General features: G+C 29.8%; 2 protein-coding genes across 2 annotated transcripts; one reads left to right on the top strand and one right to left on the bottom strand.

The window, feature by feature from the left end:
• Positions 1-91: 91 nt before the first annotated feature.
• LOC100651179 (cell division cycle and apoptosis regulator protein 1) lies at positions 92-8,783 on the bottom strand. The gene is made up of 15 exons (XM_003402211.4): positions 8,602-8,783; positions 7,851-7,978; positions 7,404-7,675; positions 7,075-7,326; positions 6,666-6,929; positions 6,338-6,563; positions 5,973-6,250; positions 5,007-5,262; positions 3,967-4,032; positions 3,689-3,892; positions 3,413-3,592; positions 2,954-3,304; positions 2,503-2,872; positions 2,073-2,416; positions 92-1,947 (listed from the first exon to the last, which is right to left on the bottom strand). Exons 1-15 carry the CDS (start codon positions 8,657-8,659, stop codon positions 1,663-1,665), a joined length of 3,534 nt encoding a protein of 1,177 aa, XP_003402259.1. The 5' UTR covers positions 8,660-8,783; the 3' UTR covers positions 92-1,662.
• A 578-nt stretch (positions 8,784-9,361) lies between these two features.
• Positions 9,362-15,126, top strand: LOC100651902 (peptidyl-prolyl cis-trans isomerase). The gene is made up of 4 exons (XM_003402218.4): positions 9,362-9,399; positions 10,512-10,731; positions 11,942-12,295; positions 12,581-15,126. Exons 2-4 carry the CDS (start codon positions 10,528-10,530, stop codon positions 12,650-12,652), a joined length of 630 nt encoding a protein of 209 aa, XP_003402266.1. The 5' UTR covers positions 9,362-9,399; positions 10,512-10,527; the 3' UTR covers positions 12,653-15,126.
• The last annotated feature ends 289 nt before the right edge of the window (positions 15,127-15,415 follow it).

Genomic DNA, 15,415 nt, shown 5'->3' with positions numbered 1-15,415 from the left:
TCAAAAAATGTTCATAAAACGTAGCATAAAATGATTATTGTTCTAAATCTTTTAGTAATAAATATGCAAAGGTATAAACAAAAAGCGTATAGAGTGTTTAAAATTTATTTTGTTCGTGTATCTCGTTATATTTCAAAGTATCACTTGCCAAGGAATTTTACAATGTTTATAACTTCATATACACCTTGTTTACCGCTCCATACCTATAAATTTACCTTTAACACATTAATGATTTCTTGACATGGATGTAATTTTGTAATAATAAACTATAAAAGAGAATGTCTTTACAGTAGATTATTTTATACAAAATAGTGTCCTTGGCTATTTGTTAATAGAACACAAGACAACCGGTGTTCGAAAATTATTGTGTCCTATATTTTATGCATTCAGGTCATATTCATATAATGAGCAATGTGTGTTCAAAATGGGGGACATCATGAGCACTCATCTTTCTACCATATTAGGTCATAATTAACATGAAAATTTTGCTAAAATTTATGTTAAAATAAATAATATTAATAAAAGCCGTAGATATATATAAAAAAAATTGTAATGCAATTTTTTTACAACTGCTTTTTTAAATAAATTATTTTAGTTTATATATATGTATAATGGTATGACCACTGGATACTACATTTTCTACAGATACTTTGGTGTTCAAATTACTCTTAGGTACCGTCTTTGTGAAAGTATTTACAGTAATTACAGTATAGAAAAGACAAAGTTTCACTCCATAAGCAATTTGAGAAAAATAATGCTAACGATATCCCATAAATTAATCATTAGTGTGTACCTTACAGTTGGTGTTATACATATTGCATAAAAGTTTTATTTTATCATACTATCTCCTGTGTACAAAGCAATAAATACACTTATAACATAATACAAATACATTGCTATTGTCAAACAAAATGATATTCATCTATATAAATATCATTAAATTATCCACATACAGTCACATAAAGATTATAGGATCTATAATCCATACATGAAAGCAACAACGCTAACAATTATATTAAACATAATTTACCAAAAAAAAATTGCATTATAATAAATCTTTTCTGAATAAATCACAGTTTATCACGAAACAAAATAAAGAGAAAAAGGACTACTAAGTTTTAAGAAATTGGTCGACAATTATGTAGATTTACCCAGAAATATGGTAAAAATTTAGAGATATATTAATTATTATACAATTATAATTTTCAATGTAAACTTATTCTGAAATCACAATATAGAGCTGTCTATCAATACCTGGCACTTTATGGCAAATCAAAGTTACATTAGTATTTCAAATGCTAAGAATTTTATCTGTTTGCATAAAATTCAACAAATTTATATGAAAAATTGCAGTTTAATCATTCGTTCTAATATTTGTATTATTTCATATCACTCATTTTTATATTACTTGAACGCGTAATCTTCCTTACTTCTAAAGTAATATCCACAGAAACAGGTTTACTACATATTGTCACTGAGTGAAAAAAGTTATAAAACAGAGTCTTCAAAGTCAGTTTTACTTTCATATGGGTAAATTTGCCCCATTCACCTCCTGTGCTGTTTATCACTAAACACATTTTTAATTTCCTTGTTACTAATACATTAGAATTTGACAAAAGTGCGTTCACATCTTTTATGATAAATAAAGAACGTAATCTTGTTTTATTTCTTTTCTTTGTCAGAATCTATTATTTCTTTTTTAATTGAGACTTTATTGTCGCATTTCTTGTCTTTATCCGTTTCTGCGAATTCCTTTTTTATTGGAATTTTGTTATCACCCCATCTTGTGTCCGTTTTAAATTTAGTTTCAACCTCCGATCCATTAACCTCGCCAAATTTTTCATCCTGAATTTCTACGATTTCCACCTTTTTCGTATCAGACTGCATCATTTTTGCTGCTATATGATACATATTTTTTACTGCTGTAAGGTATGTATGACATTCAGACTGTACAGAAAAAACATCATATAAGTATATTTTTGAAATATTACATTAGAAGAACAAAAAAAAAAAAAAAAAAAAAGAAAGAAAGAAAGAAAGGAAGAAAACAAATTAAAAAGTGATACACTCACCGATACTTTTCTAAGCTTTTCATCCGTATTTCTTAATTTGTCTTTGTATATTTTTAAATCTTCAGAAAGGGCTTTGATGTTGTTTGCCTGTTTTGTTGATTTTTCATTTACTACGCACAACTCATGCTGTAGTTCCATTAAACGTTCTTCCGTATCCAACCGAGCTTTTTCTGATCTTTGTAACTGGCTAACGAGTTTTTCTACATCTAACAAAGAACCTTTATACATAACAAAACCTTCTGATACAATTGATTCTTCAGACTGTTCCGTAAGCGCATCTTCCCTACGTGCTCTTTTTGATGGTGGTCCACTTCCAACGAACACAGGTAATAATTTTTTATTTCCTGAAGTACAAAAATAATAAAATATTAATACGTTATGTATCAATTATTAGGATATGATAAAACTTAAAATGACATTTAAAATATACCAAGTGCTAATGAACGTAATATTTCTTCATCGCTGTCTACCTTAGTAGAATCTGTTTTATCAGTTTCCTTCTCATCTTTCTTTTCCTCCTTTATGTCATCTTCCCTCGACCTGTCTGTTAATTTACGATAATGCAAAGAATCCCTTGTTACAACCTTTTGTACTAACTTACGAACTTGAGCTCTTGATAAATTCAGTCCTAAAGTATAAATAAGTTCTTCTATATCTTTGTCAAATATATAACCACAATGAGTTTGATCGAAATAAACGAAAGATAGTAAGAGATAAGGATCATGTGTATACAATTTTATCTTCCTTTTCCTTCCATCTTTTTCCCTATCTCTTCTACCATCCTTAATCGAATCATCATCCTATAAAATATAATCGTTATATAAATTTTTATAGAAAACATAAGATACATACACATATTTAATATGTTTAAAAATAATTACATCAGACTCATCTTCCTCATCATCATCGTCGTCATCATTTTTTTCTTTTTCCCGATCCCTGTCATCTGTTTTACTTTTTACATCTTTTTCATCTTTTTTATCTTTGCTTCCTTCTCTTCGTTTGTCATCCTTTCTTTCATCTTTCCTATTACATCTCTTATCATCATCTTTTCTCTTATCATCTTTTTTCTCGTCTCTTTTATCATCTTTTTTGTCCTTCTTCTTATCTTCGTCTTTTTCTTTTGGTTTTTCAGGCAAATTACATAATGCTCGATAAATTCGGAAACCAAAATCGCGCATTAACATCTCGTTAAAAAGTTCTGCGAAAAGTGATACCTCAAAAGAATGTTCCTGAATAAAAAAAAAATGGTGATAAAGTATAAATTTTTATATTTGTTTATTTATATGACACTAGGTATGCGATTTATATTTTGTGTATAACAAAAAAGAAATAATTACCTTTGTATCTTCTGGTCTATAATCTAAAAGAACGCTCAAAGACATGACAGTACAGTCAAATTTCCCACTTTTGGCCATTCTGGATGGATGGACAATAATATGAGATGATTCGGGTAAAGTATATCGTTTTTCAAGAGCAGCACGTTCACGTTCACAAAGTTTTCTCTTATCTTCATCGTGCTGCATATTAATGTTACATAAAGTTAATTATTTATATTTTACTGTAATGTTTTGTAGGTAAAACAAAATTACACATATATGTATAAAGAATCTTACATCCTTAATATCCTTAAATTTTTTATCCTCTTCTTCTTTCGGTGGAGGTGAGATATCTTTTTCGTTTTCGTCTATATCATCTTGCCGTCCCTCTTCTTTCGCTTGTTCTGACGTTATTGTTTTCATAAGTCTTGCAAGTAATTGCGATTTCAAACCTTTGCAATTTAAATTACGGGCTGCTAATTCTTGCCTTAGTTCATTCACCTGCATAAAACCAATAGAGTATAAATTCATACTAAACGATAAAACTATTTATAATCAATTACATCGAAACTAACATTCATAGATTTTGGATCCAATTCAGAGTAATGAGTAGGATCCTTCTTCTCTGGTACTGGATCATCCTGAAAAAAAGAATTCGTGCATTATGTTATAGAAATAAAGAACGGAATAGAAAACTACAAAACAGAAGCAGCCCCTATATAACGAAACGAAACCACTCCCTCTTCATTCTTTCATCACTCTCTCACAATTTAATGATATACACGGTTCTCCATTCACGATGACCTTCAAGTATGACTCAAGTAACTGCTAGATTCTCATAGTGTCCTGGCTCTGGTGTCTGTGTGGTTGATAGGTTATGGATAATATCAATAATGTTGTATATAACGATTATCAAATGAAATTTTTGAATGATTTATCAATGATGGTGAAGGTTTCAGGAAAGGGAATGGCTCAGCTGTGCTCTTCTCCGAGCTAGGCTTGCTTGCTTCTCTTGTTAATGCAATGTGACTGCCAGTGGCTAAGGGAATACTTGCAATACATTACTCATTGATCTTTTTTGTTATGTTAACTTTCTTTGCTTTACAATCTTTTGATAATCAAGATATCTTAAGATTTTATAGCAATTAGCTATTAGGTCAATTTTATATTAAGCACATTACATTATTTTACATAGATAATAAACCGTTCTCTTAATGCTACTAAAAATGTGATATAAGAATGATGTGCGTATATCTATAAATAATAAATTATTCGATTTAAAATTTTACCAATGTCACAACATTATTCATATGTTACTGAGTCATTTTATAAAACTGATATATATTTATGGATTGAAATAATAAAAGTTGAAATATTGATACAGCAATTAACTACTTATATAGTATGACAACATTCAATAAAAAAAAAGTCATTTAGGTGGTCTAAATTAACATTAAAAAGTTAAATGCTCAAGAAACGAACAGACACTTGACGATAGGATCAATGAGCAAGTACAGCCTATATTGAAAATCCAGTTTAGTAATGGGGAAAACAGTTGCACGATTATATAATGTAATAAAAAGGTAAAAGTAATATGGGATGATGTTGGCAGTGCCTTTTGATCAGCGACGGCAGCCTCATCAGTCTCATTGGCAGCATCCAAATCGTCGGGACTAGAGGCAGCACGCAGCAATTTTCGCTCCAGTTGTTTCTTATAGCTGAGTTGCAGACCATCCCATTCCAATTTAGTGGGTACACAGCTCCAAACATCTGGGAGAAATAGTATGACGGTTTCAACGCGAGAGGGCACCACTCGCCCCGACTTGTGGGTAGTTTCTGCACGTCTGTAGTAGAGTTCCAGGAAACGGTACCTGTGCCGCAAGGAAAAACAATACCCAAACGTCAACTCAGGTTAATGCCGCTTAGCTTTGCCTTATATGCTAAGTGTTCGTTCGCTTGTTCGTAAAGCCCACGCACTGCATACAAAGCCACACACAGCGCACATTGTAGACCATTTGATAAAGCACAACTGAATGAGTCACAATGATCATAGAACAATAGTGATGATCTTGTCTGCCACGACTGCTTGAATATCATCTGGGTGCTCGATACAGGATCCAGTGCAGCAATCTCCATCGGTCGGTCGTGTATAGAACAAATACATACCTCCTCTGTAGAGATTGAGCTACAACCTTAGTTATCAATTCAGAACTCGCATTAGAAGTTACTTTCTTTCACGGATGGTACACCTGCCGGATCTTTCTTAACACTATAACATTCTATCTCACGTCTTTAACATAATTAAATTATATGCCGTTATATCCAAAGAATATGCGTATTATACATTTATACAACATGGAATGCTGGACGGAGCCGACGAGTCCAAAATTTTCAACCGATGAGTTTTTAATTTTTGTGATAATCTTTTCTGAAGTAACTTGACAATGTATCGGCGAATAATGGAACAATAATGGGCAGAAATACTAGATAGCATCACGTTGCTCTTTCGATGTAGTGCTTTAAATTCTATTTAAGATAGCAATAAAGGTAGAAAAGAGTATCAATATTTGGAGAATCGTACCACTGAGTGCAACTGGATAGATCTATCCCCGTGAGCGCTTTACAGGTCCTTACTGCTGTTCTAATCAATACCGATGGGTCCTTTTCAGGATTAGGACCATCCAAAGAAGGACTCCATGGTCCACCAATAGCCATTGTTTCGTTTTTACCCCGTAAGCCTACTAAGAAATTTATTAAACGCGTAGGATGTACATAATCGCGATCTGGATCTCTATCCTCGGACACACCACAACACCGTTTATAAATTTCTTCCATGGCAGGCATAGATATCAACATAACCTACAAAATAATATGTATAACTTAATAAAAAGTATTCATCTCAGAAGTAATTTTACCAATAATTCTTACAACTGTAATATAACAAACCTTTGCAGAGAAAAGATAATCAGCATCTGAAGGTTCTAGTACTGCTGAATTTTCGACATAAGGATCAACATCCTTGTGCATGACATGAAAAGAACATGGTTTATTAAGGGCAAATGGCATATGTGGCGGAAAAGCATCAACCCATCGGAAATTAGTAGAAAAAAAATCGCTAGGAATATACATATTTTGATAACGTCTTCTTATCTCAAGCACATCTGCTTCAGGTCTAAAATAATAAGTAATTAAGTCTTATTGTTTCAAGTATATTACAAGAATGTGGTACATAACAATATGATTTTTAGTACTATCACGTAAAAAATATACTTACAAGTCCAATGCTATTTTCGGTATCTGTACCATGTATCGTGGCACAACTCTGGTACGTCGTCTTGGTCTTGGAGATTTACTTCTCCTAGTTCTTGACGGACTACGTTCCTCTTTTTTTTCACGTTCTCTGATTCTTTCTTCACGACGCCTTTTTCTCTCAATTTCTTCTTCCTCGTTTTTCCGTTCGCGTGGAGACCTTTCTCTTACTCTTCCAACTTTGTTTCTGTTACTAGCTGTATTAGCACTTGTTGCACTAGTTGTAAATCTACCAACAATTATATGTCTCTTCAACAAAACTATTATACTACATATTTTGTTACAAAAAGTGTTCGCATGACATACCTAAATTTTGTATGTAACCATGATCTATTATTATTAAGATGTATGTAATCTAACTTAGTATTAATTACCTATTATTAGCATTCTCAGCAGGTGGAGGTACAGCATTATATGTTCCTGAGGTTCGATTCTGTTGAGGTTGTGACTGTTGTTGTTGACGAGTGGCTTGATTATTTTGTTGTGTATTAGTGTTATTATTATTATTTCCCATAGGAAGTACTTGTATTCTAGTGGCACTCCATTTAAATGGCATGGATGAATTATATGATGCTTCTACCAATACTCGATCACCCACAACAGGATTAGATCCTTTAACACATGCACTGTAAGAGTTTAATGTCATGTATTATAAATTTTAACTTACAAATATAATAAACACAGTCTTGTATACTATCATTACTTTGTTTGAAAGAATACATCTTCATCCACAAAACCAAAGTTGTCATATACTTGTGTAACTGTGCCAGTAAAAACTCTTTGCTTAGTAGATGATGAAGGTACATTTTGTTGTACTTGCTGGGGAACACCAGCGACAGAAGGTTGAAATGCATTTGTATTTAATGCTCTCGGTGGTGGATAAGAAACAGTAGCTACTTGTGGATATAATTGACCAGCTATACCCGATGGCAAATTCGATCCAAGTGTTGCCATTGAAGCCATTGTTATATTGGGCTATTTTATAAGATACATGTTAATGTATATCAATAAAAATTATAATAGACATAGATTAATAAAGATAACCATGAGATATAATAAAAATTTAACATGTAATTAGTAATAAGGCATTACATATTCTTATTATATTATTTATACATATATCCTAAAGTAAGTTATTATTCATACTAACCTGTTGTAGTCCTAAACTTTGTTGGTAAACTTGTTGAGTTTGTTGTTGATATTGAACCATAGGTTGTCCACCTATACTACCCATTGCTTGACCTAACATTTGTTGTTGAATGTTTTGAATTCCCTGCCCTATGTATAGATGGAAATAAAATTCCCCAAATTTAAATATTTAAATATTATTACACTTAATTATTTATGATATATCAATCATATTATAAATGTGTTGCACAATTTATATTGATAAATTAGTTTGTTTATTTGTAGTATATCCTACGAACATCTTACATTTTTATACATAAGTACATATAATAAATTTCATATACACAAATACATAGATACATATAATAAATTTTCTTCTTCAAGATACAAATTAAACAATAATTATAAAAATATTTACAATGCACAAATACATTATTTATATTTAAAGAACGATTGCTCCAGGTATGACATTCATATGAATATAAGTAAAATATATTTACAAATAAAAGAGAAAATTCATTTGTTTTAAAAATAACTATTGCAAATTAAAGACGTAACACTAAACATTTCGTTTCTTTCAAAGCATTCCATGTTTATAACTTAAAAATATGTATTATGAATTAGTTTTTAATAATTTGATATTGCACAAAATATTAGTAAGAAATATTTTATATATTTATTGACTTGTATAAGTTGTAACAGAAATTTGGCAACATTGTTGACTTGCACACGGATCGACAATAAGACATATATTAGTAATAAAACTACTTTACCTGCATTACGAACCCATGGTGGGTTTTTACCACCTCCAAATGGTGAAAGATTACTCATTTCCTAAGGAATATGTAATATTACTAACAACACAAATTTAACGATATTTTGACTACACTTAATTAAGCGTCCTTCATTCGGGCGCCATCTTTTCACCTATAACTACTGAAATCAAATGTTACTCTATGCAGGAAGCGAAATTAAATTTTCAATTTTTCAAATATTCTTAATGCAATTTTTATGCGATATAGATATTACTTCAAATATGCAACACAATTAATTTTCCTAAATTACTGTCTAAAAATAAATAATTAGAATTTAAATGATCGTAAAAAATATTTTAAATTTTAATTTGATTCTGTTATATACTGATTGTCAAACGCACAATAGAAGCATAGGAAGCATACTCGTTACATTCAGACTCGATGGAAACAGTTATCGTTTTATTATCGAAAGTTGGTATTTAATATTTTAATGTATTAGAATTTGTGTATTTTCGAGAAAAGTAGTTTTAAATCTAAGGTAATAATCGATAGTTTAAATGTGATTTTATTGAATAATATATTAATAGAGAATTCAAGTGATATATTTTTACTCTATTATGGCGATAATGACATGAAAACGTCATGTCCGGCGGTAGATATACAATAAAATAGAACAGAATCACGATTGGTCTACAATCAAAAGATTATCAAGATCCAAGGCAATTCATGACATAACATCCTTTAGTTATGTTAAATGAGTCATATTAGTGTAATTGCATGCTCTCTTTCCCATTACGAAGTGAAACAAGGTTCCCGGTAATAAGCTATAATTAAAAAAGTGATATCAACGAAACAAAAGATAAGAATTTAATAACTAGATTGCATATTTTTATGCATTTATAGGAAACAATGCTATAAAGAAATATTTTACAATTTTCTATCGAGGTTCTACTTTTTTAATTTTCGAAAATATGAATTTGCATAAAAACCCGCAGTCTATTGATGAGAATATACATATAAATATATGTAGTTAACATAGACTATTAATATTTTAAATAAAATTAAGCGCACAACTTGCAATATTTTTCAATAACATAAAAACGAATAAATTAATTCTATGTGCAAACATATAAACATTTAATTTCAATCATGCACATTTTTAATAATTTGCAAATTATAAAATATGCTTAATTATTAGAAGATATGTATTATACACATTATACGCCAATAACAAAAATAACAGTAGTATACATTATTTTTGCCATTATTTTCACGTTAAGAAACTTTAAGGCGCAACCACATAAAAATATGTAATTTAAAATCACGTGAATTTATAAAGTAAGTAGAAGAATGCAGCGCAACGAATATTTCCAACACGAAATTATAATCACAAAAATGAATTTTACAAATATAATTATAGTTTTGTGTAAATTTTACATTTTCATGTAGAATTTTATTCTAATTAAGTTTTTCGTTTCTATAAGTTTCAATATGAATATTATGTGTTCTTTTTATTATATAACAAAGCATATTATTGGTTGTTTCACATTTATAAATATAACCAACATCTTTTGTAAATTTTATATTTTCATTTATACTTTTACTTTTATTATTATTATTATTTTTATTCCATAAGTTTTAATAAAATATTTATATATTCTTTTATATAGAATAATAACTTTTCCGTTACACAATCAAAAACATAACATGCTATTGGTCATTTCACATGGTCATGGAAGATGTCGTATCTTATTGGCTAACTTTAGGGAGCATGCTCGTCGTTCAATAATTATCGATATTAAACGTAAAACTGCCATTTTATTACATAATAATTTCTTAAAATCGTAACTGATCGTCTTTGGAAAATAATAGAAACTATATTGTTCGGTAGAAACGAAAGATCAAGCCGTTTGAAATTGATTTTTTAGGTAACAAAGTTTGAACATGGCGTTGAGATCGATCTGCCGGCTGTCAATTGATTCGACCTTCAGCCATTTGAGCCATTTGGGAGCCACCGCCCGGCCGAGACGATCGTCTTCCGCATTGCTCGCACGAAGTTTCGCCACTGTTGCAGAAAATATGAGTCTGCCGCGCGTTTTCTTTGACATGACCGCGGATAATAAACCCGTGGGTCGCATCGTAATGGAGGTGAGTGAAAATTGTGTACGATTAATATGATTTTCACTTCTTAAATGTGTTGTCGCCGGAATCTCGGCATGATTGGCCATCTTGGATTTTCTTGAAAGCCGGTTATGTGAGATGATTTTCGATTGGAATTTCCTTCAGAATCGTTATCACGCATATTTTTATCGTTTAAAACTATTATTTTGTATCAATAAAATGGAATCTTCATTTACTTGATGTAGCAAAGTATAATTTGGATAGATGTAACGTGTATTGCGTTGCTCATTCTTTTGATCTGCAGTGAATTGTAAAATTTTCCATTCACCGATTGCTGCTGATACGTTTGATTACGTATTCCGTACAGGTGAAACTTGAAAGCGCAACTACAAAATATGTTTTTAGGAATTATTTTGAGAGTTCCAAGTGTTGTAGGTTCAAATATTGCGGTTACATTTTTTTTTTGTAATTTATTGAGGAGGTGGGAAAAAAAAGCAAAAAGAGATGTGAACAAATTACGAATACGTCATAGATATAGTGGAAGTGGTAATACAATTTCATTTGCATTTAAGTCTGAACGTTTTTTATTATACTGTAATGTGTTTCTTACTATGCTATAAATTTAGTTATTGATGCTACACATATATGTTGTTATATAAATAGATTAATTTTTCACTTCAATAAATAAATCAAATCTATACATTATACCTTTAACCATTTGAGTCCTAAGCAGCGCGATCGCGCTGTTTAGATTTTGTGTCAAAAAGTCCCAATACATTTGAACAATACGGACGACTGACGATATTTTGTGTTTCATTGTTATCTTCTCAATGATTTTTATTGAATAAAACTTGAAATATTTATAAACTAATAGTACGTATATATAATGTATATGTATTTCATAAAATAACAAAATGATGAGCGCTATTGCGCAGCTTGTTTCTCTTCGCAATCGATTAAGACAAGCGCTATCGCTGTTCGGGATTTTTCGACCCTATTTTTTTTAAAGACCCCGGGGACTCAAACGGTTAAAAGAATGACCTGTAGATTATGGCATTGTTGTATTATATCCTATATTAATTATTATTAGCAATTTATTTTTGATGATCATAATTGACTAACTTTTCTTTAAATTTTAGAAGTACTGATTTATATAAATGCAAATGTTATTGTGCGTATATAAAGCATAACTACATTTTTATTTCCATTTTTTAAAAGAACTGTATTAAATTTTCAGTTGAGGAGTGATATTGTCCCCAAAACAGCAGAGAATTTTAGAGTTCTTTGCACTGGTGAGAGGGGCTTTGGTTATAAAGGAAGCAGTTTCCATAGAGTGATTCCAAACTTCATGTGCCAAGGAGGTGACTTCACCAACCACAATGGCACTGGTGGAAGGTCCATCTATGGTGCAAGATTTGATGATGAGAACTTTACATTGAAACACACTGAACCTGGTATTCTTTCCATGGCAAATGCAGGTCCAAATACAAATGGTAGTCAGTTCTTTATCACCAGTGCCAAAACAAGCTGGCTTGATGGCAAACATGTTGTATTTGGAAAAGTTATCGAAGGAATGGATGTTGTTAGAAAAGTACGTAATATAATCATATTTTTCATCTTTTATTTTATTTTATTGCATTTTATGAATAGATATTATAGCAGAGAAAGAATATTTGTTTTTTTTATTTTTTTTAATATTTCCTTTAATAAACATTTATTTTGCTTTTCTATATTATAACTTGATAAAGAGTAAATTAATACTTTCATTGCTTCTATCTTGCAGTTTTTAATTTAAAAAGAGGTTGATACTTTAACATAGCGCGTATTACTTATTTCTTTTATAAAGAAGAATATAACATGTGTTCCTTTTTTTTAGTTGGAAAGTATGGGATCTCAAAGTGGAAAAACTTCCAAAAAAATTGTAGTAGCTGACAGTGGAGAAATGTAATTGTTTGACTAGATACTCTAATGACTGCATTTTTATTTAGCTGTTGCATACAACTGTTGCTATCTTTATTGTATGACTCATTCATTCTAATCATCACCATTTTCCCTTAATATTATGGACTTAGTTTCCATATTTAAAAACGTGTATATTTACATTAATTTGGTATTAACAAATGAAGTGCATTGTATTATTTTTTTTATTACAATTGAAATTGGAATATACAATGAAATAGAATCTAATGAGATAATTTCTTGTTCTATCTTTTTTTAATTATAAAAAACTGTTCAATTCCTTGTTTATTATTACTTGCAATAAGCAACATCTATATTAAAGTGGAATGTAAAACAAATGAAAAAGATTTAGATCCACATTCTTCCATGGAATATTGATCCTTTAATTGTATTAAATGGTATATCACAGTAAAACGTACATATATGAACTGTGCGTCTTATAAAACTTTCCTGTGTGTACTATTCATATTTTAGTGTCTAATAAGAATAAAATTCGTAAGCATTTACTTACATTTCTAAGGTCCATAAATAATTAGTGAGTGTTACATGATTACTGTATAATGCATTTATCTGTGACATTACGATATTATAACTTTTCTATTGTGCTTTTATACTTAGAACCACCAAAATAATGCTCGTTATCTAGGGCATTATTCGTTTTGATATGTATACACCATCCCATTTCTAAGCACAGATTGGTAATAGAGGTTTGATTAGTGTAAACCATAAGATAATGCCTTTAGATAATTCCATCTTCTTCTAATGTAACACTAACGTTGAAAGATGTAGTTGCAGCGGTCACAGTAATTGGGATTTCTATAAAATAAAATTGCTTTCAGAAGTAATTGTTGTACACTTACTATTACAAAGTATGAATTATTATGATATTAGTGAATTTATATTCTAATATAAACAGAAAACATTTGGAAATAATATCTATAACTAGATATAGGCATTTAAAAATAGAAAGGTACGTAAATAAATCCTGTATTATAGATCTTTTCACGTCTAGTAATAAAACAAAGAAGAAAAAGAATAAAAAAATGTATAAAAAAAATTTCATATGAAGCATTACTGTAATGTTTTAATAATATGCAATTACATATTAGAATTATATAAAAAATATAAAATATAAAAAAAAATTATATTTCTAACGTACACTTCTGTATGGAATCTTGTTGAAATAGTGATAAAATTATTTATATTATGTGTCGTAATAGATTAGATTGCTTAAATTATGAATGTTATAAAATTATATAAATGAGTGATAAGCGTAGATAAGCGTGACTCAAAATCATAAATAAATGAAACATGCTTGCACTGTATTATTTATTTTATTATAGATGTATAACATTTCTGACTTGTATCTACTCACTATTTATTTACAGCTTATCTATATCAATGTGTTGCAAACACATGATGTCAATTCCAATTCCTCATACTTTTGATCGTAATATCTATGTGGTAGATAAGTTTTTACGTGATGAAACTTAATCACAGTTATAAAATCATTTCTTTTTAATAAAATGTATGTTTATATTTATAAAGGTATTGTTTGAACAGTAATACATACGATAAGGAAGAAGAATATTTTATCTCGTCTAAGATAAAGGTTATTTAGTCGTAAGATGTTTCGTAAATTTAAAAATTGAGAATAAATTAGGAGTATAATAATATAATTTTTAGATTCTTTTCATTGCTTTATTACTTAAAACAGTTGAACGATTTGTTATATCCATTCCGCCGAATCTCTTTTTCGACATTTTTTCACACTCCAGGCGAATTTAAATTTAAAGCGAAAATGATTGTTATTTTATTATATCATATATCGAAAATACGATACACAAGGGAAAATGGTATGATTTATTTCATTGATTTAACAAATTCATATTGTCCTGGGATACAAGCATATTTTGCACTGTATCTATTTATATTCATATTAAAATGATACATATTTGTAATTTTCTGGTAAACTAAATCGGTACTCGAATGAAAGTAGATATAGTCATTGAGATTGTGGCACTTTAAATCTCAAATTTAATTCTTCAACACGTTGAGTGTTTAGGTGTTTAGGTGTTTAGGTACGCAAATAGACTAAAATATTTTGCAAGAATGAAATGTCTCAGTATGGTACGCTTTAATCTATCTATCCAAGTCAAAATAAGTATAAAAATCGCGTGGCAATCAACATATTTAAAAAAAAAAAAAAAGAGGAGAAACAGATGCTTCTGATTGTTTTTTAGTGCATTTTCATAAAATCTTCTAAATGTTTAATTCTCATAGAATAAAAGGGAGAGTATACGTTTGAATCTCAGCAGATTTTATTAATTCTTTGAAACCATAAATACAATATGAGTATTACATCAACTTTAGTTCATACATGTAACAACATATTATTCTGCACGTAACAGTTACATTTAATGAAACATTTACTTATCCAATAAATCCATATTCTCTACTAAACGTTCGTTTATTAATAAAACTGCCATAATCGTCCACGCATTGTTCGCTTCCTTAATTATTTTTCAAAGTATAACGATAATCAATGATGCAACAGAAATATCACGAAACATCCCAACAATCTTACATGAGATTTTAGCTGTTTTTACTATACAAATTAAGTCATTATTAAAATAAGTCATTATAATAATATATATATATATATGTCGGAGATGAAAGAACACCGGAACGTTCCCTTTGGAACTTTGGGAAGACCCCTAGTATTGAAATTTAGATTTCACCATAGCCGTAT

This window comes from Bombus terrestris, chromosome 3 (genome assembly GCF_910591885.1).
Source record: "Bombus terrestris chromosome 3, iyBomTerr1.2, whole genome shotgun sequence".
Taxonomy (NCBI): domain Eukaryota; kingdom Metazoa; phylum Arthropoda; class Insecta; order Hymenoptera; family Apidae; genus Bombus; species Bombus terrestris.
Note: the sequence above shows the minus strand (reverse complement) of the source record. Positions and strands in the feature narration are given on the sequence as shown.